The following is a 19,601-nucleotide window of genomic DNA, read 5'->3' on the forward strand; positions in this document are numbered from 1 at the left end:
AGTTGGACAGTCATATAAATGTTCTTAATAAATAAATAATACTTTGATATTTCCCTATAAAAATGTATATTAAGTTTTCCTGTTCAAATTCATCTTGCTGGTTTCTGCACATTGTTGCATTTTATCAATATCTTCCTTGAACCTTGATTCAGCCCTCAGACATGTCTGCTATTGGATAATCCTATTATCTAAGGACTCATTGATGTTATTAATAAACATGTTGAGCAGTATTAGACCTAGGTGAAAACCTTACAGGAAGCCACTTGTTGCTCCTTCAAGTTCAATGTGAAACCATTAGCAACTTAGGTTTTGAACATAGATTGTTCAATGTGCTTTGCATCCACGTTAATAATTCTTCCAGTTATTCTGCCATGTCACCCATCTGTCATGAGTTGGACATCGCAGCGGTGCAGGGAAAGAAGAACGGGCTCCATTTCTTAACCCCAAATCTACACATTGGAAGGCTCCCTGAGGGCACGCAAGTCTTGGAGGGATTCGTGAAGTAGGGAAACCCAAGGAGCAGCAAGGTGGAAGGCGACCACCTGCTGTGATGGGTGGTCACCCTCCACCCACATTAATTCAATGTGTAAGCATCTGTCATTTTTTCAATGGCGGACCTGAGGTCATGACAGCCCAATTGAAAGAGGAAGGAAGAAATCAGCTAACAGATAACTGTTAACTGTTATGAGTGGATTTCTGGAATGAGAATGACGGAGAGTGCTATCAGAAAAGGAAAAGATTGCAAATCGTGAAGGGCAGAACAGCCAGTCTCCAAAAGAATCAAGCATGAACTCGACAAGCAGGCAGTGATTTGGCTGTGGTGATAGCAGTGTTTGGAAGTGAAGGATTTGCCCAAGCCAGTTAATTCCAACAAATAGATCGAACAAGTGGACAAATTGAGAAGAACAGAAGTGGACAGATTTAGGATACTTTGACCAGAGGTGGTATTCAGCAGGTTCTGACCAGTTCTAGAGAACTGGTAGCGAAAATTTTGAGTAGTTCAGAGAACTGGCAAATACCATCTCTGACTGGAGATTTTACAGTATCCTTCCACTGCCATGCCCACCAAGCCACGCCCACAGAACTGGTAGTAAAAAAATGTGAATCCCACCACTGACTTTGACTTGGAGTGAGAAAGAGGCTGAGAGCGGGTGCCTAAGGAAGTTGAGGAACTGCCTGCTTATTCTTCATTGGCGGTAAGGACAGAGAAGAGCAGAAGAGAAAACGGAAGTGGCTGATGCAACAGAGGCTGCTGGTTCTACATAGAATAAAACAACTTGTGCTGTACAGTAAAAGTTTAATTGACAATCAAAGACTAACTGATGATAAGAATAATTAATTGAGAAGTTGTTTAATGAAATAATTTTATAACATTATTAAGAATTAATATTTTTGTACAAATAAGGGATTAAGATATCTGGAAATACTTAGATATATATGTTTTTGTATGCATATTTATATGGGGGGGGAATATCTTAATGAATTTGTTAGATATTTGAAACAGTGTGTGTAAGTCTAACTGGATTGATTGATTGATTTTAGGATTAAGAATATAAATAGATAAGTGTTTAAGTTAGTAATTTATATCATATAATTCATATACTATTAATTCACATTACATTAGTTAAATTCTGATATTAGAGTGCATAATAAGTGTGTCTTATATTTTTCCTAGATTAAACATGAGTTATCAAACATTGGTGAAAGAATCACTGAGATTGTATCTGCAAACTTTTTCAGGACTTTTAGATCTATTTAATCTAATCATGAAGAATTGTTTCATTTATGGAAGTCATATGTATATGTAAAGATAAAAAATAAAAAAAAATCATTTTTAATGTAATTTACCATGCTATTTGCAACACAACTGTTAAATCACATAAAACTCCTAGTTAAAGGTTTAGTTGTGTTCGGATTCATGTCAAACAAATCCAGTAGAACACAGACAGATGTGCTTTAGTGGTGCCAAAGACTTTTGGTTCAAACACAGCAGAAGAACTTCATATCACGGAGCGTTGCATCATCTCCCTGGCCTTGGACTTCCTCAGTTTTTCCCTGGATTCCACATATGGAGCCAACACGGCAATGTTTGCTCCATGGACCAAAATTTTGCACATAGTGTGACAGTCCAGTTAGTACAGATCCTTCTTTACATCTGAATTGGATATTTTTAGCTGCCATATCATCATGTAGTCCTTTATCTTCTACCATGTTGAGAGCAAAAGAAACGAAGTTGCCTGTGGGGCATTCCTGAAATTCTGTCCAATTTCCCCATCTATTAAAAAAAGACATTTCTCATTTCAAAATGAGTTAAGATCAAGAATCTGTAAATCATCAAGAAGCAGAAATAACATGAATCACATGTGGTTCCATTCTTCCTAATATCTAAGACATAATAATGTAAAACGGGGTGACAAACTCAAGGCCCATGGAGTGGCATTCGGAAAAGACTGAGTTGAAATCTTCACTCGGGTTTGTGTTTCCAGCAGGAACATGGACCATTCCTATTGGCTGATGCCATTTGACAGCCGGCTATAAAAGGGAGCTGTCAAATGGCATCAGCTGTTGTCTGCCAGCTGGCTGCCTTGTTAGCGCGGCAGCCGTGGCAACCCTTTATTGTTACAATAAAGTAAAAGCTGAAGTTCACTCCGTGTTTGCCTCAGGTTATTCCGCCGCTCCACAACACTGGTGACGAGGGCGGGATACATATAAAAGGCAACCGGGCAAAGAATCGCTGAGCAAAGTCACTACAAAAAGAGCCGAAGTCACTACCGAGCTGTATGTCAATTTAAGAACTTACTGTCACTATTCATGAGCATGAATTTCAACTTTCCTCAGAAGATCCGGCACTGCTGAGTCAAGATGACTTCGAACCCTGCATTCCTGCCTTTCAGACCGACAGCAGAAACATGGGAATCCTACAGAAACCAATTTGACTGTTTCCTAGATGCCATAGACTTCGCTGACATTTCCGACCATAGGAAAAAGTCCTACTTTTTAAGTTTTTGCGGAGCCACAGTGTTTGACACTGCTACGGCATTATTGGCTCCACGTTCAATTAAGACTGTTCCATGGGAAGAATTGCAGGAAATTCTTTCCAACCACTATTCCCCTAAGCCATCCCGAATTGCCAGGCATCATGCTTTTAGGAGACAGATTCAGGTTGAGGGAGAGACTATTTCCCTAACCCTAACCCTAACCCTAACCCTAACCCTAACCCTAACCCTACGAACAGCTGCCTTGCACTGTGGGTTTAGAGACTATCTGGAAGACATGTTATTAGACCAACTTGTTTGTGGAGTCAGGGATTTAAGGCTACAAAGGCATCTATTGGCTAAAGGGGATTTAACCCTTGAATTAGCAATTGAAGAGTCTCAAGCTGCTGAACTATCAGCACTTTCAGCAGCAGAAATTCAGGGAAATCCAATTATCCAGAGCAGATCAGCCACCCATTATGTTGAAGCCTCCTCAGAAGAAGGCTCTGAAGAGGCTAATGATGTAAATCACCTCAGGTAGCAAAAAACCAGTCAAAGGGAGAACAGGCCAACCCCCAATCAACCTCCACGGCCTCAGCCCATTTGTCTAAGCTGTGGGGGAAACCACCTCAGGGCATCCTGCAAGTTCAGGAATGCCATTTGTCTAAAATGCCAGAGGAAGGGTCATTTAGTCAGGATCTGTCAAACAGGAAAGACTTTTGCCCAAAAGCCTCAGACAATTCAACATTTCCAAAAACAAGTTGAAGACTGTTTTACCTGCTATCAAGCCAAGCTGACTAACAGGCTCTAACAAAATCAGTGTTTTTGTTCCTATAGAAGGGAAACCTTGCAGGATGGAGGTTGACACAGGCTCAGCACTGTCCATCATCTCATGGAGCACCTTGAAACAACTACTTCCCAGAATGGCTAAGAAGAAGCTTCATGGCTGCCAGTTAACCCTATGTGACTACCAAGGCAGAACCATCCCAGTCATTGGAAAAGGCAAGTTTTTATTCAATTTCAAAATTTTAAAGGTCACTTGCCTTTAGTGGTAGTGGATGGTGCCCTCCCTAACCTGTTGGGGTTAGACTGGTTCCCTGCCCTTGGCCTCCATATCAGCGGAATCCACTCTAGTGGACACCTTGTTTAATGACTATGCTGATGTGTTCAGCGAGGGGCTGGGCTGTTATTCAGGAACCCCAATATCTTTCAACTTGGACCCTCTGGCAGTACCAATCTGTTTAAAGCCGCGAAGGGTATCTTTTGCAATCCGCTCCAAATTAGACATGGAGCTTGACAAATTAATTAAACAGGGTGTATTAGAACCTGTGGACTTCGCAAAATGGGAAACCCCAGTAGTGACACCCCTGAAGAAAGATGGTAGTGTAAGAATCTGCGCAGATTACAAGACGTCATTGAATAAATATTTACAAATCAGCGCTTATCCAGTCCCTGTTATCCAGCACCTACTACATTCTTTTGAGCCAGGAACCATTTTTGCGAAATTAGACATGTCACAGGCCTATCAACAGTTCCCTGTTGATGACACAGCCACTGAACTACAAACTATTGTAACGCACAGGGGCACTTTTAAATGTAGGCACCTCCAATTTGGTGTAAGTGTGGCCCCAGGGATTTTCCAATCTTTAACGGAAAGACTTCTTCAAGGATTACCAGGTGTAATTCCGTATTTTGATGACATTTTAATATCTGCCCCTGACAAGTCTCAATTACTGCAGAGTCAGAGGAGTCCTTGATCGTTTCAGGAAGCATGGTCTTAAGTTAAAGAAGGAGAAATGCACTATAGCCACCCCACAGGTAGAATTTTGGGGTTACAGAATTGACACTTCTGCTATTCACCCAATCGAATCCAAAGTAAGGGCTATTCATGAGGTACCCACACCAACTAACAAAACTGAGCTCCAGGCCTTTTTAGGACTTCTTAACTTTTACGCTTCATTTTTGCCACATAAAGCTTCTGTTGCAGAGCCTATGCACAGACTCTTGGATAAGCAATCCCCCTGGCACTGGGGACCTAAGGAAGCCCATGCTTTCCGTGCAGTCAAATCATTGCTTACATCCGATGCTGTTCTGATCCAATTTAATGAGCATTTACCTTTAGTTTTAGTAGCAGATGCTTCTCCTTTTGACATAGGTGCCGTTTTAAGTGATAGACTGCCTATGGGTCTGAGGCACCCATTGCCTTTTTCTCCAGAACTTTTTCCCCAGCTGAGCGCAACTACAGCCAAATTGACAAGGAGGCTTTGGCTGCAGTTGCTTCTGTCAAAAAATTCCATGAGTTTCTATATGGACACTATTTCGAGTTGGTTATGGATCACAAGCCTCTGTTAGGCCTTCTGTCAGACAATAGACAAACTCCTCAGATTTTGTCTCCAAGGATGACCAGGTGGACTTTATTTCTGGCTGCCTATTCCTATACACTGGTTCATCGAGCTGGCAAGAGTCTCTGCCACGCTGATGCTCTTAGTTGCTGCCCCCTGCCTGTTCCTGTGGAGGATCCTGCACCAACTAATGCTGTGTTCCTGATCAATGATCTCAAACGTCCCATCACCTTGATATCGCTGCCCCCTCTGCCAGGGACAAGGTAATCACCCAAGTCCTTGACTGGGTGGGAAAGGGGTGGCCTGCAATTCCTTATGCCCCTGAATTCGTGCCTTTCAAAACTCGCCAGCAAGAACTGTCTTCTTTGCAAGGCTGTTTACTTTGGGGAAGTAGGGTAGTTACCCCTCCCAAGTTGCAAGCCTCCGTTTTAAAGGTCCTGCATGAAGGGCATCCCGGCATTGTCAGAATGAAAGCCCTAGCTCGTAGTTATGTATGGTGGCCGGGCATGGATGCTCAGATTACAAGTTGGGTGAATGCTTGCCAGCCATGCCAAGTTACCAGACCTGCTCCACCCACATCCACTCCAGGTAGATGGGAAGATTCTGGGACCCCTTGGTCCCGGGTGCATATTGATCTGGCTGGCCCCGTTCATGGGCATACATTCCTGGTGGTGGTTGATTCTTTTTCTAAATGGGTAGAGCTGACCTTGATGACCACCACAACTTCAGAAGCCATCACTAAGGCTCTATCAAGGATATTTGCTACCCATGGCCTCCCTGACACCATCGTGTCTCATAACGGCCCCCAGTTTACTTTCTGTGAGTTTGAGGTCTTCCTAACTAACCTGGGAATCAGGCACGCACTTACAGCTCCTTTTCATCCTGCCAGTAATGGCCTGGCTGAAAGAGTAATCAGATCTGCTCAGGAGGTCCTGGAAAGGCTTGGGGCCATAAATTGGCACTCTAGGCTTGCTAAGTATCTTCTAACTCAACACATGACTCCCTGTGCCACCACTAATAGGACTCTGGTTGAACTTCTCATGGGTAGATGTCTGAGGACTACTTTAGACAGACTCCATCCATATTATGCCCCAGTCACACTCCTAGGATCAAATAGCCAGGCAAGGAGTTCGCTGAAAATGACCAGGTCTATGCCCAGAATTATGCAAGACACCCTTTGTGGATGCCTGGGCAGATTGTGGTGGTAACCGGTCCTAAGTCTTACAGGGTCCAACTGCAAGATGGGTGCATTTGGCGCTGCCATATCGATCAACTTAGAAGGCGTTGGAGTTCGTCTGTAGATGGCCCTCAAAATGTTCCTGCGACAGAGAAACCGCCGGCGCCCAAAGAAACTTCCCGTGAATCTGACAGGAACACAAGCTTACCTGAGCAGCCATCTGTCCCTCTCCCAGAGATGCCTGAAGCCGAGACGCCAGCTTTGTCGGCACCAGAAGTTGCCCCAAAAGCAGAAAAGTTCCTTCCAGCAGCAGCTCCATCAGAACCTAGAAGATCTGGCCGCCTGCACAAGTGCCTGCGTTATCTGAAGGACTACGCATGCTCCGTTCTGGGGGAAAGGAGTGTGGCATTCGGAAAAGACTGAGCTGAAGTCTTCACTCCGGTCCGTGTTTCCAGCAGGAACATGGACCGTTCCTATTGGCTGATGCCATTTGACAGCCGGCTATAAAAGGGAGCTGTCAAACGGCATCAACTGTTGTCTGCCAGCTGGCTGCCTTGTTAGTGCAGCAGCCACAGCAACCCTTTATTGTTACAATAAAGTAAAAGCTGAAGTTTGCTCCGTGTTCGCCTCAGGTTATTCTGCCACTCCACAACACATGGGCTTAGATTTGGCCTGTGGGGCTGCCATGGAAACAGCAAAGGATCAGCCTGTGATGCCTCTGCCAGTGAAAATGGAATTCAGGAGCCCATTTTCACTAGCAGAGCACTCGGGCCATCGCAGGCGCCCCAACACGAGTGATGTCAAGCTACGCCCACTCTGGCCACACCTACCACAGCACCCCGAGGTCAAACACAATCCCGATGTGTCCCTCAATTAAATTGAGTTTGATACCCCTGATGTCATGATATAAATGACATAAATATTCTGAAGTTTAACTTCAAAGATTTGGCCGAAAATATGGATCAAAGCTGTATCCAATACCTTCAATCTCAATGTAATAATCAGAACGTATATAAACTTTCCTGGGTATAGCTGCATATGTGAAGGCGAGAGGCCTATATCTGAGGGAGACCTGCATTAGGGGATGAGGAATCCATTCTGGGAGCATGTGCATTTTTTTTTTCTAACTTTCCATCTTTTCTGAGCAAGTCTGAAAAAAATGTACTTTTCACTATTGTGACAAGTTTATCTTCCCTTTAATCATGCAACAGTAGGTAGCCTACTACCACTTTCAGTAACATTTTATGTTACCAAACTCAGTGTAAATGAAAATGAAGCACAACCAAGATGAAGATATTAACATATTTATACAGGGAGGATAGGTGTTAGAGAAAATATTGTGGTTTCCTCTGCAAATAAGTGAGGTGGTCATAGCAGAAAAGTAGCTGGAACCCATTATTGGAATCAAATGCAGATGACATTTTCTGAACAGGAACAGAAAATATTTATGCTTAGCTTGCAGAAAAGATTGAGAGGAGAGATGACAGCAAGGTTAAAAAAAATCTAATCCATTGTCATATAAAGGAACTGCATTTGTTCTCTGGCATCCTATAGAACAGGAAAGAGCCACTGGATTTAAAGTATCAGAAAGAGATAAGGTTCTCCAGTTATTAGAAGGTATTTTCTGATGGAATGAGTTATCAGCCAATAGAAAAATCTGGCTCATAAAGTACTGAGTTTTCTCTCACTGGAAGTCTTCAAAACAGAAGTTAAATAGGCATTTGTCCAAAATGTTTTGTCAGATTCTGTCCCAAGAAGGAGACATAGATACCCCGTGAAATGTCTTTCAACTCCATGCTTCTGTGATATTTTTTTGAACAATTTAAATACAGAGGAAAGCTATCATATGTTAGTTATGTGACAGTTAACTATCAGTTGTGGCCATTCTCCTCACAAGCAGTAGAAAAGAATATGACTACTGTTGCCAAGTTCAGTCTGAACATTGACAGATACTCATTTTTTTACACTACTCAGAAGTTATTTCACCCATAAATAGCAGCTGTGAAGACCTACACTCTATAAAATAATCATCGATAGACTCAAAGGTAATCAGAAAGATTTGGAATTAGTGTCATTTGCTTTTCAACCAGCAAAGATTATTTCCCTTTAATCTGCTCTTCCTGTCTATTTCCAAGAAAACAAAGTCAACAAAAGAAATGAAACAAATCCAATTTACCGTCCACTCTTTGTTTCAATTATTGTCCCATCGGTACATCTAAGACGCACACCGTTGAGACCTCCTGTGTCATCAGCCCATGTTGTATGGCTTGGTTGCATCTGATGGAAAATAAGGAAATGTCAGTGGAAATTTCTGACTTGCCTGATACTGATGGTAGTCCTACAACTACACTACATCGAGAATGAACCGTATTTTTTTCAAATCATACACACATTATTGTGACACAAAGGTGAATTTGTACCTACAGCAAAGAAAGCTCAACTGTTTTGCAACAATATAGATCCCTTCCAGCTCTATTCTGATTGACTGAAAATGCTTTTATGTGTTCATACGTTTGTAGACCCTTTGTAAGCACTAAGTTATATTTTGTTTTGTGTCTTGTCTCATGTTTTGTGTACATTGAAAGCATCTCCTCCATCTTTTTGGAATTCTAATAAGTGTGGCTAGTCTGTCTTTTATGGTTAGGTTTTTGGTAGTTGGGATATAGTTTCTTTTTGCATGAAGATTGATGCAAAGAATGAATAAAGCAGTTCTGCTTTCTCTCTACTGCCTGTTACTTCTATCATCTCTCTCTTTAGTAGACCTACTGTTTCCTTGACTTTTTTCTTGTTATTTGTACGTTGTACTTGATTTGTAATATGCAAGAAATAAGTATTGAAACAAATACCTGGGAAGACCACAATCCAATAAAAGTAATATGGAAGGGACAACAAAACAGATCAATGTGGACAATGAATAACCTAATATGGAAAGAAAAAGAATTTATATGGGAAAAGAGTTGAAATTCTTCAATGAAAACAGAAGGGAAGAGACTTCACTACAAAACGTATGGGACACAGCAAAGGCTTATATAAGAGGACTAACTATAACGTATGTGGAAAAGAGAAAGAGGGAAAAGAGGCAGACACAAAAGACTTTCGAAGAAGAATATAAAAAACTTAGAGAAGGAATTGCAAAGAAGCCACAAAGAAAGGACATACAAAATAAGATGAAATTAATAAAGCACAAAATGGAATTAACAGATAAACCAGATTTAGCAAAAAAATAATAATAAAGAGATCCAAACAAAATTTCTTTGAAAATGCAAATAAACCAGGAAAGTGGTTAGCATAGAAGCTAAAAAAAGAAATGGAACAGAAACAGATTTCTCAACTAATAGATGTTAAAGGGAATCTTTGCTATAGAAATGAAGATAAAAAAAGAATAGTGCAAAAATACCATGAGAAATTATATGAGCAAGAACAAGTTGGAGAAGGAGAAATTAAAGAATACTTTAAAAGAGCAGAATTACTCAAAGTACCAGAGGAAGTTAAATCAATGCTAGAGGAAAGAATCACAATGATGGAATTTACAGAAGCAATAAAAAGACAAAATAATGGGAAAGCACCAGGACCAGATGGCCTACCAGCAGAACTGTACAAAACATTGCAGGTCTCCCTGAGCAACATAACGTTGGAGGTGCTGAATGAAGTACTAATGGAGGCAAAAATGCCCAGTTCCTGGATGGAGGCATATATCACTCTCATTCCTAAAGAAGACTCTGATTTACAACGGATTAAAAACTATAGACCAATATCATTGTTAAACTCAGATTACAAAATATTTGCTTCAATATTGGCAGAGAGTTTAAAGAGATTCTTAAACAAATTTATACACTCAGATCAAAATGGCTTTTTACCTAAGAGGCAAATAAAAGACAACATGAGAATAATTCTGAATACTCTGGAATACTATGAAGCGCATCCAGAAAAGCAAATGGCATTAATCTTTTTAGATGTACAGAGGGCATTTGACAATGTGAACTGGCAGTGGAAGAAATGAATTTTGGGGAAAGGTTTATTAAAATGATTAAGACAATATATTACAAACAATATGCAAAAGTGATGGTAAATGGAGAGCTGACTGAAAAAAATAACATTAAGAAGGGAACAAGACATGGGTGTCCTTTGTCGCCATTATTATTTGTATTAACTAGCAGTGTTAAACAGAAATATTAGGAAAGACAAGGAAATAAAAGGGATGGAAGAATATAAATTACAGGCATTTGCAGATTATTTGGCTTTTGTACTAGAAGAGCCATGAGACACAAGACCTAAGTTGATAAATAAGATATAGCACTGTTTTCAATGCTATTCTAATTTTTACTATCAGCCCATGCCATGGAAGCCAAATCTTCATATCTTTATCAAAGTATGTGTCAATTTTTGATGGTCACATAGATGATCCCTGGTCCCTCAGGTTTTGCTCTAAGTCCAGCACAAACCACTGCTGCATCTACAGTACTACACCAGAATATTTGATCATTTACTTTTTCCCTGTTCTGACTTACGAGAGTCACACAATTGGACTTTTTCCTGTGCGACATACCTGAAGATCCTATTAATTGTGAGAAACCTTGGACAAGCCCATGACAAAGGCATCCAGAAGTCACCAGAGGAAGAAGAATCATATGTTAAGTCCAGGGAAGTGGGAAAGTATTCGATAAATACTCAGACTGATTCCCTTAGATCCCACAAGTATAAAAAGGAAGGAAAAGAAGACTTAAACCATTACAATCATGAATATTTGAAGTTATAACAGAACTGGAAAAAGTGAGTTATGAGAGTCCAGGCACATATGATTGTCATAGATTTCCCATGCATGATGCAATCCATGGTTGCTGATCAAACTTTGGACATTTGGCAATCAGCATGTATTTATGACAGTTGTGACATTCCAGGATTATGTTATGATCTTTTGCAACCTTCCCAGCCAACTACCAACAAGCAAAGTCGATGGGGAAAATTGGATTCACTTAATGAGGGCATGATTTACTTAACAACCACGGCAAAAAAGTTGTCAAATCAGACATGACTCATTAACAACTACCTTGCTTTGTAATGGAAATTCTGGTCCTAATTGTGACTGTAGGTCAAAGACTACCTAATGGAGAGGTGTCAAATTCAAGGCCCACAGGCTGGATCTGATCCATTGGGTACTTAGATCTGGCCCAAGGGCCTATCCTGGAAACAGCCAAGGACCAGCCCGTGGTGGTTTGCCAGCGAAAACAGACCTCAGAGGATTGCAGGAGGCCATTGGAGCTGAAAATGGAGCCTCATTAAATGATATCGAGCTGGCCATGCCCACCCTGACCATGCCCCCTGGCCACGCACCCCCCAGCCCACAAAGGTCAACCTCAATGAAATCGAGTTTGACACCCCTGATACAATGTGTAGTTCAGTGGTGGGATTCAAATTTTTTTACTACAGGTTCTGTGGGCATGGCTTGGTGAGCGTAGCAAGGGAAGGATACTGTAAAATCTCCAGTCAGAGATGGTGTTTGCTAGTTCTCTGAATTACTCAAAATTTCCACTACCAGTTCTCCAGAACTGGTCAGAACCTGCTGAATACCACTCTAGTACCGTTCTAGCTTTCTTGTGGAGTCAGTTTCCTGACCTGGTCTATTGTAGAAGTGACAGAGGATACTCAAAATTTCATCCTTATGCTTGCAAAAGCATTTCTGTTCTATCACTACTCCATGGTTCTCTTCTTCCTCTCTTTGTCCCCACATAACTTTTGTTTAAGATGTTACCCTAGGCCATTCTGTTTTTGGAGGAACATACCCATAAACCAAAAAGAGCAATAGGGTGGGAGAAGCAAAATACCTTCAGTGCGAAGCCATTAACATGTCCGTTGGGACAGAATATTATCTTTCCCCAAATACCCCATCGTCCTCCATTTGGCACCTTAAGGATGGCTTCATATTTCCGTGTTTCTGAATCCCATGGCCAGTAGAGAAGGATTAAGAAGACCCAGATATTAATGGTGAGCTCCATGACTATCTTCTTGATCTAGAACAGGAATCTTAGGAAAGAAGAGTATTGTTTGAACATGATCTGAATACTTTGCTTCTTCCCCTTTTTCCTGTCTTTATCGTTTTGATTGAGTTTTTTTCCCTACTCTAGTGAAAATCCAGGTTTTCAGATATTGGTACTAGAGAGATTTGCTGCTATTTTTGACTGAGATTTTTGGGGAGGAAGATCATTTAAAAGATTTTCTTATTACAATAATGATGTTTCTAAGAAGCTTAGAGTGACCGGGAAGCTGAATTGGAATAATTCCAACATTTTGTAAACACTTTGGAGCAATGGTGATGGATGGATCTTCCATTTTTTTGAAGGATTGTACTTTTTAGAGATCAGTGCAAGTCGTGCAAATATTTAGAAAGTGAGGATAAGTACTTTTCAGAATGTAAAGGTAAAGGTTCCCTTCGCACATATGTGACAGTTATTTCTGGCTCTAGGGGGTGGTGCTCATCTCCATTACAAGGCCAAAAAGCCAGCACTGTCCGAATATATCTCCATGGTCATGTGGCCGGCATGACTAAATGCTGTAGGCACATGGAACACTGTTACCTTCCCACCAAAGTGGTCCCTATTTTTCTACATGCATTTTTACATGCTTTCGAACTGCTAGAATGACAGAAGCTGGGGCAAGTAATGGGACCTCACTCTGAGCTGGTGCTAGGGATTCGAACCACCGAGCTTCCAAACTTTCTGATTGAGAAGCTCAGTGTCTTGGCCACTGAGCCACCACGTCCCTTTTCAGAATGTAGAACTGACCATATATAGCAAAATGGCATGAGTTGGTGAGTTGGTTTGTAATTCCCATCACCTCTAAATCCTCAGTTTTTTCTTGATTACTATCATTACACAATTAGAATGTTAAGAATAGAAATGAAAGAGAAATTGTGTGATGAGAATTAGATGTACAACCCTATACATTTAAAATGTATTTATTTTGAAATATTTATCCAAGATCTCTTTTAGGGCATATCCTCATATCATCTTCAGGTCCTCAAATTATATTTTTCAAAATTATAAATCAGCAAAATGATGTAATCTTATCTCAAATGTCTGGGCGATCTCACAATATTTTAAGTAAGAATGCAAATATATTTCAAATAGTCCTGACACTGAGAGCTCTGTCTAAATCTGTCCCTAAGGGCTGAATCAGTAGACAGTTTTAACTTCTGGGTTCAGTATTCATTCAGACTCTCTTTAGGCAGTAATATATATATTTCAGTAACTGCAAAATACAGAAAGCCAACTTTTGTTGCATTTGAAAAACTTTCTACTCTTTCAGCTAAAGGTGGAGTTATATTTCAAAGTCCTTCCTTTTGCTGTTTCACCTATTTTGGTACAATCCTGATAGATATTGGACCTATGCAATTTTAATTTAGATAGGATTTTTTTAAAAAAAACTAGAAAGCTTTTCTTCCTACTCCAAATAGTTACTGCAAGAAGAATCCCCTTGGAATTCACTCCCAGCTTTCCTGAATGGAAAAGCTGGACAACTGATTAAGCCTGTATAATTCTGTAATTCTTGCCCTTCCTGCCTACCTTATTCTTGTTTTTTTATCAGGCTGCTAATAATAAAACAGTGAAGTTCTACTTACTCTTACACAGGACTCAATACAGCTAGAAAGAGGAGAAAATTGGACTGAGCAGTGAAATATGAATGTGGGCAGAACACTAAAGAGGAACAATTAGGTAGGTAGATCATTATTTATGATGAGCAGCACCTGTTGCACGAGGGGGAAGTTGCAAAAGGTAGAATGAAAGATATGCAAACTTGAATCTATTAAATGGTGACTTCATTTAAGAACAACTCTTAACTTCAAAAACCACCAAGAATAGCATTATGTGCTGCCTGGAATGCCCACATCCCAGTAGATAAACCACCAAACTCACTATTGGTGCCAGATAAAAATCTGTATCTTCTGAAATCAATTTGGACTGATCTCTTACCAGGCAATGAAAATAAATAAATTTATCTGTAACATATGTTCTTAGAGTACTATGATGAAAAAAATATATGATCCAATGCCTTGTTGCTTTAACCATTCCAAGCAAAAATCTATATATCACTAAATATCTTGGAAAATTCTGTTCCTATTCATGCGATTTTTGAAATATTTTAGTCCAACGTCATAGCTTTTTTGTTGTTTATTTAGGAAGTAGAGTTGTAGATCAGTCCTGTATTAAATAAAGGTTTACCCATAGTAAATAGTAGAACTTGACTCTTGTGGAATTTGGGGATTTTATTTCATCAAACGTTGAATCTTATATCTCTATTATTACAGATGATGAGTTGTTACCAAAGCAGTGTGAAATTGAATTCCACAAATTTTAGTAGATTTATTTTATATTCATACCATGATATAAGACACCTCCAATTCTAATGGCTTTCTGTGGAAGTTGAGACGATTAGATAGAGGAAACCACTAAAAAAAGAAATGACCTTTTAAATATATGAGATTATTTTAAGATAATAATCTAGAATAGTTTTTTGTAGTAACAAAAGACATCCTGTAGATGACGTAAGCAGCATGCTGCTGTGTCTAATACCTATATGGGCCTCTTTGCAATGATCTCACTCTCTATCCTGGGCTGGAAAGTCCCGGACTTGTCCATGATCTCACCTTACTAACATCACCAATATTCTTAAGGGTTGGTTGGGAGGTTTCGCCAATCCTAATGCTGTATTTATTCTCCAATCCAAATGCTGTATCTATGTTACTCTTCCTTGATTGTAAAAATTGTATAAAAAGTAATAAACACTAAGTGGTAGTCAGACATCTTGGCACCCTGTACAATGACTGGTTATTGAACTCCCTCAGTTTTTTTTTCTTTAAAAAAAAAACCTTGAACCTAATGGTAGTCAAAACATAAATGGCTATACCCAAGATTGAATTTAAGATGGGCATCATGTGGTTCAAGAGTTAGTATGCAATAGTAGTAGCTAGTCTTCTTCAAAATCATTTAAATTGTAAGCCATAACCACATCTAATTGCATTGTATCCTCTTTAAAAAAAAATAAAAATCTGCATTTAGGTTCAATAGATTATTTGTTGAAGTGGAAAAAAAGCTTCTGTCTGTACTTATTTTTCAGCTATGTGTGATATTATATACTTTGCTTTTGTTCTTCTACATCCCATTACCTTGACTATACCTTGATTATTTACCTTGATATCATTACCTTGATAAAAAGCACCACATGATTTAGGTCTTCCTTGGATGGAAGCTTCTATAACTCCCCAGTCATTTTGGTTGCTCTGTTCTGCGGAAAATTAAAAAGTATGTGTGCAAGGTTAAATGGAAATGAAAGGAAAAGGAATAGATTATGACAATTCAATCAGAAATATGTCAAATGATTAGAGTCATCATTTGCAACAGCAAGGATTGGTAGTATCTTATCACTTATCTATCACTTACGTATAGGAGAAGAAAAAGGCATTTTGACTGAGTGGTACTTAAAACTTGACAAAAAATTAAGGGCCACAATCTTCCAGCATCGAAGATAACCAGATCACTGTGTTTCAGGACAGTGACCCTGGTCAGTGAATTATTATTATTATTATTATTATTATTATTATTATTATTATTATTATTATTATCATTACAGTGCGGTTCTCTGACATGGTGTCTTTCTGCCGCTTCTGAGGTTGTTCAGCTTCCAGTAGCCCTGCAGGCCCATGCCCTGGTTGCTCAGCTTTGGGACCCATGGCCTTTAGCCCACTTGTCGATGAATGCCCAGGTTCCCCAACACCCAACGTGGTCTTTGTTAACCCAGGTGATGACCGAGCCGGTATAGGCTTCGTTCGGTTGTGTTTCACCATGATTCATTGCATGAGTTGTTGGGTGCACTCAGTTCTGCTCCTCGGTCTAGACCTCTCTGACATGGTTGGACCTGCTGGTAGTTTGCACTACTGCCAGCACAGCTCTCAGCTTCATTGGAACAGTTAAGCCCCCTGCCATGTCAAGGCGGCACCCTGTGGGAGGTGGCATATGCAGGGGGCACCCGAATTGAAATGCTCAATGGACAAACCATCAAGTGCCACCAACCCAAAGCCTACAAATACCTGGGCATACTGCAGCTGGATAATATCAAGTACGGGCAAGTGAAAAATGTGGTCAGCAAAGAATACACACAAAAGGTCAGAAAACTTCTAAAAAGCAAACTGAATGGCGGTAACAGCATCAAGGCTATAGCCATAGCCAACATCAGATTTATTTCTGGGATCATAAACTGGACACAGGCAGAGCTGGACAGCTTGGATAGGAAAACAAGAAAACTGATTACCATACACTATGCACTGCACACACGTAGTGACGTTGACAGGCTATATTTGCCGAGAAAAGCAGGCGGCAGATGACTTTTTCAAGTGAAGCAGACAGTCGAAGAAGAGAAGCATGCTCTGGCAGATTATGTGAAAGACAATGTTGAACCAGCTTTGATGGAGGTCAACAAGAGGAAGCTGCTCAAAGTGCAGCAAACCAAGAATCAATATAGAAAAACAGAGATGCAAACTCGGGCTGACAGCTGGTGTAACAAAGCACTGCATGGACAGTTCCTTGAAAAGATCCAAGGAAAAGTAGATAAAGAGAAGACCTGGTTATGGCTGACCAACAGAACACTGATGAAAGAAGCAGAAGCCCTGATTCTTGCAGTCCAAGAACAAGCCATCAGAACAAATATAATCAAAGCCAGAATAGAAAAATCTGCTGATGACCCAAAATGCAGACTCTGCAAAGAAGCAGATGAAACCATTGATCACATACTGAGCAAGACAATAGCTCAGACTGACTACAAACAACATCACAACACAGTCACTCAGATGGTCCACTGGAACTTGTGTCACAACTACCATCTGCCTGTAGCAAAGAACTGGTGGGATCATAAGCCTGAAAAAGTGGTCGAATATGAGCATGCAAAACTACTGTGGGACTTCTGAATACAGACTGACAAAGTTTTGGAACACAATACCCCGGATATTATGATTGTGGAGAAGAAAAAAGTGTGGATCGTCAACATTGCCATACCTGGTGATAGCAGAATTGACAAGAAACAACTTGAAAAAGTCACCAGATATCAGGACTTGAGAATTGAACTGCAGAGACTCTGGCATAAACCAGCGCAGGTGGTTCCAGTGGTAATCGGCACACTGGGTGCTGTACCTAAAGACATAGGCAAGCGCTTAAAAACAATTGGCACTGACAAGATCACCCTTGGTCAGCTGCAGAAGGCCACCTTACTGGGATCTGCTCGCATAATCTGCCAATACATCACGCATTCCTAAACACTTGGGAAGTGTTTGACTAGTGATTTGTGATACGAACTGCAGCATGGTTATTTTGTTTGCTGTGTATACTGCCATTTTTGTGAATAACAATAACAATGACAATGACAATAACAATGACAATGACAATAACAATAACAATAACATAGCTTACTTGGAATTGGCTAAAATCAGGAATACTGAAAAAAGAAACTGAAGGCTTTATTTTGGCTGCTCAAGAACAAGCCTTAGCCACAAATTGCATGAAAGCAAAGATTCAGCATTTCACAACTAACAGCAAATGCCACCTCTGTAATGAGAAAGATGAAATAGTTGACCATTTAATCAGTGGGTGCAGCAAAATCTCACAAACTGACTACCTAGAATAGGGGATGCCAACCTTTTGGACCTCAGGGACCACCAAACTCATAATTTTAGATCCCAGGGACCACTAACTGATTCTGTGGGTGTGGCATAATTTGTGGGTGCGGCTTGGTGGTCATGTGACTGTCTGGGCATGGCTTGTATGTAAATATTATAAATATTTATATAAATATTGCATTTTTTATTTAAAAAAGAGCAACTTTTACCCAAAATAAGGCAAAGCAGGCAGGCAGATTGAGTTGCTCACAGAATCACAGATTCATTCAGAAATCTATCTATCTGCCATTGGCTAGCTCAGTCTGTCACATAAAATTTGCTTGCAAGCAAACTCACAAAATTAACTCACAACACACCATGTATGTAAATATTGAATTTTTTATATAAAAAAGCAACTTTTATCCAAAATCAGGCAAAACAGGCAAATTGAGTTGCTCACAGAATCATTCAGTGATCTTTCTATCTGCCATCAGCTAGCTCAGTGTCTCAAATTTGCTTGCCATGAGTCTGCACTGAATTTGCTTGCAAGCAAACCTTCAGTCCTAAGGGAGGTTCAGCTGTGCTGAGCCGAAGATCTAAAGACTAGCTTGAAAGCAAGAAATCAAACCATTTCCTGCTTTCTAGATAATCTAAATTTCCCAGCACAGCAGAACAGAAGATGGTTGAAAAAAGGAAAAATAGCAATTTAGCAGGTAAGTTTACTGGGTAAGGAGTGAGTGGGCAGGGAGGGTTCCTGCGGGCCATGTGGGCTGAGCAGCCTTGTGTTTCTGTGCAGCCTGGATTAATTGCTTTGGTGGGGTGCTCTGCGGGTGAGATCTCTCTGCGGCCCACCAAAATTCTGATCGTTTTCTAAACCAATCAAAATATTTTCTCCCTTGTATTTTGCCATTGGAGTCAATGGCCAAATTAAATATGTGTGTGGAAGTCTTTGGATTTATATTTCAATGATTGGTTTTAATACCTTGAATGAAAATTCCAATCCACTTGAACTTTACTCTACTTGTTCAGGAAAAAGCAATCAAAACAATTGTTTGCCAGATTCTAGATACTGTCTATCAGATTCTCTTTGCAGATAAGTTGGGAGGTGTCAACCGTTCAAGGGAAGATAGATCAGGAAACAGGCACCACCAGAATTCAATATACAGTAGTTTGTTGATATTGATTATTGATAGAGGTTTCTTTTTCATGCTTTCTTGCTTTCCCTGACTGGGCTCACGTTTTGCTAAAGGACATCCTATGTTTACTCCAAGGTCATTTTAAAGGAGGGTTAGGGTTAATGTCCCCCCATTGGACAATTCCCATGGGATTGTGGTCTCCACCTGGTATAACTTTATAGCCATGGCAAAAAAATAATCGGAGAAGGGATTTAATACTGCTTGTATACGCTTGTATTAGAGAATGTTAATGGGAGGATCTGTTAATCACAAAGCTCACTTGGGACCAGCATT

The 19,601-nt window shown here is 40.2% G+C and overlaps 1 protein-coding gene and 1 pseudogene across 1 annotated transcript; one reads left to right on the forward strand and one right to left on the reverse strand.

The window, feature by feature from the left end:
* Positions 1-1,289: 1,289 nt before the first annotated feature.
* On the reverse strand, positions 1,290-12,487 carry LOC113440407 (vitelline membrane outer layer protein 1-like). Its single transcript, XM_026706781.2, has 3 exons — positions 12,317-12,487; positions 8,671-8,771; positions 1,290-2,275 (listed from the first exon to the last, which is right to left on the reverse strand). The coding sequence occupies exons 1-3, from the start codon at positions 12,485-12,487 to the stop codon at positions 1,981-1,983; spliced, it is 567 nt and encodes a 188-aa protein (XP_026562566.1). The 3' UTR covers positions 1,290-1,980.
* A 3,729-nt stretch (positions 12,488-16,216) lies between these two features.
* Positions 16,217-17,793, forward strand: LOC148125250 (uncharacterized; annotated as a pseudogene).
* The last annotated feature ends 1,808 nt before the right edge of the window (positions 17,794-19,601 follow it).

Source organism: Pseudonaja textilis, chromosome 7, assembly GCF_049901715.1.
Source record: "Pseudonaja textilis isolate UNSWEBS1 chromosome 7, rPseTex1.2, whole genome shotgun sequence".
NCBI classification, from domain to species: domain Eukaryota; kingdom Metazoa; phylum Chordata; class Lepidosauria; order Squamata; family Elapidae; genus Pseudonaja; species Pseudonaja textilis.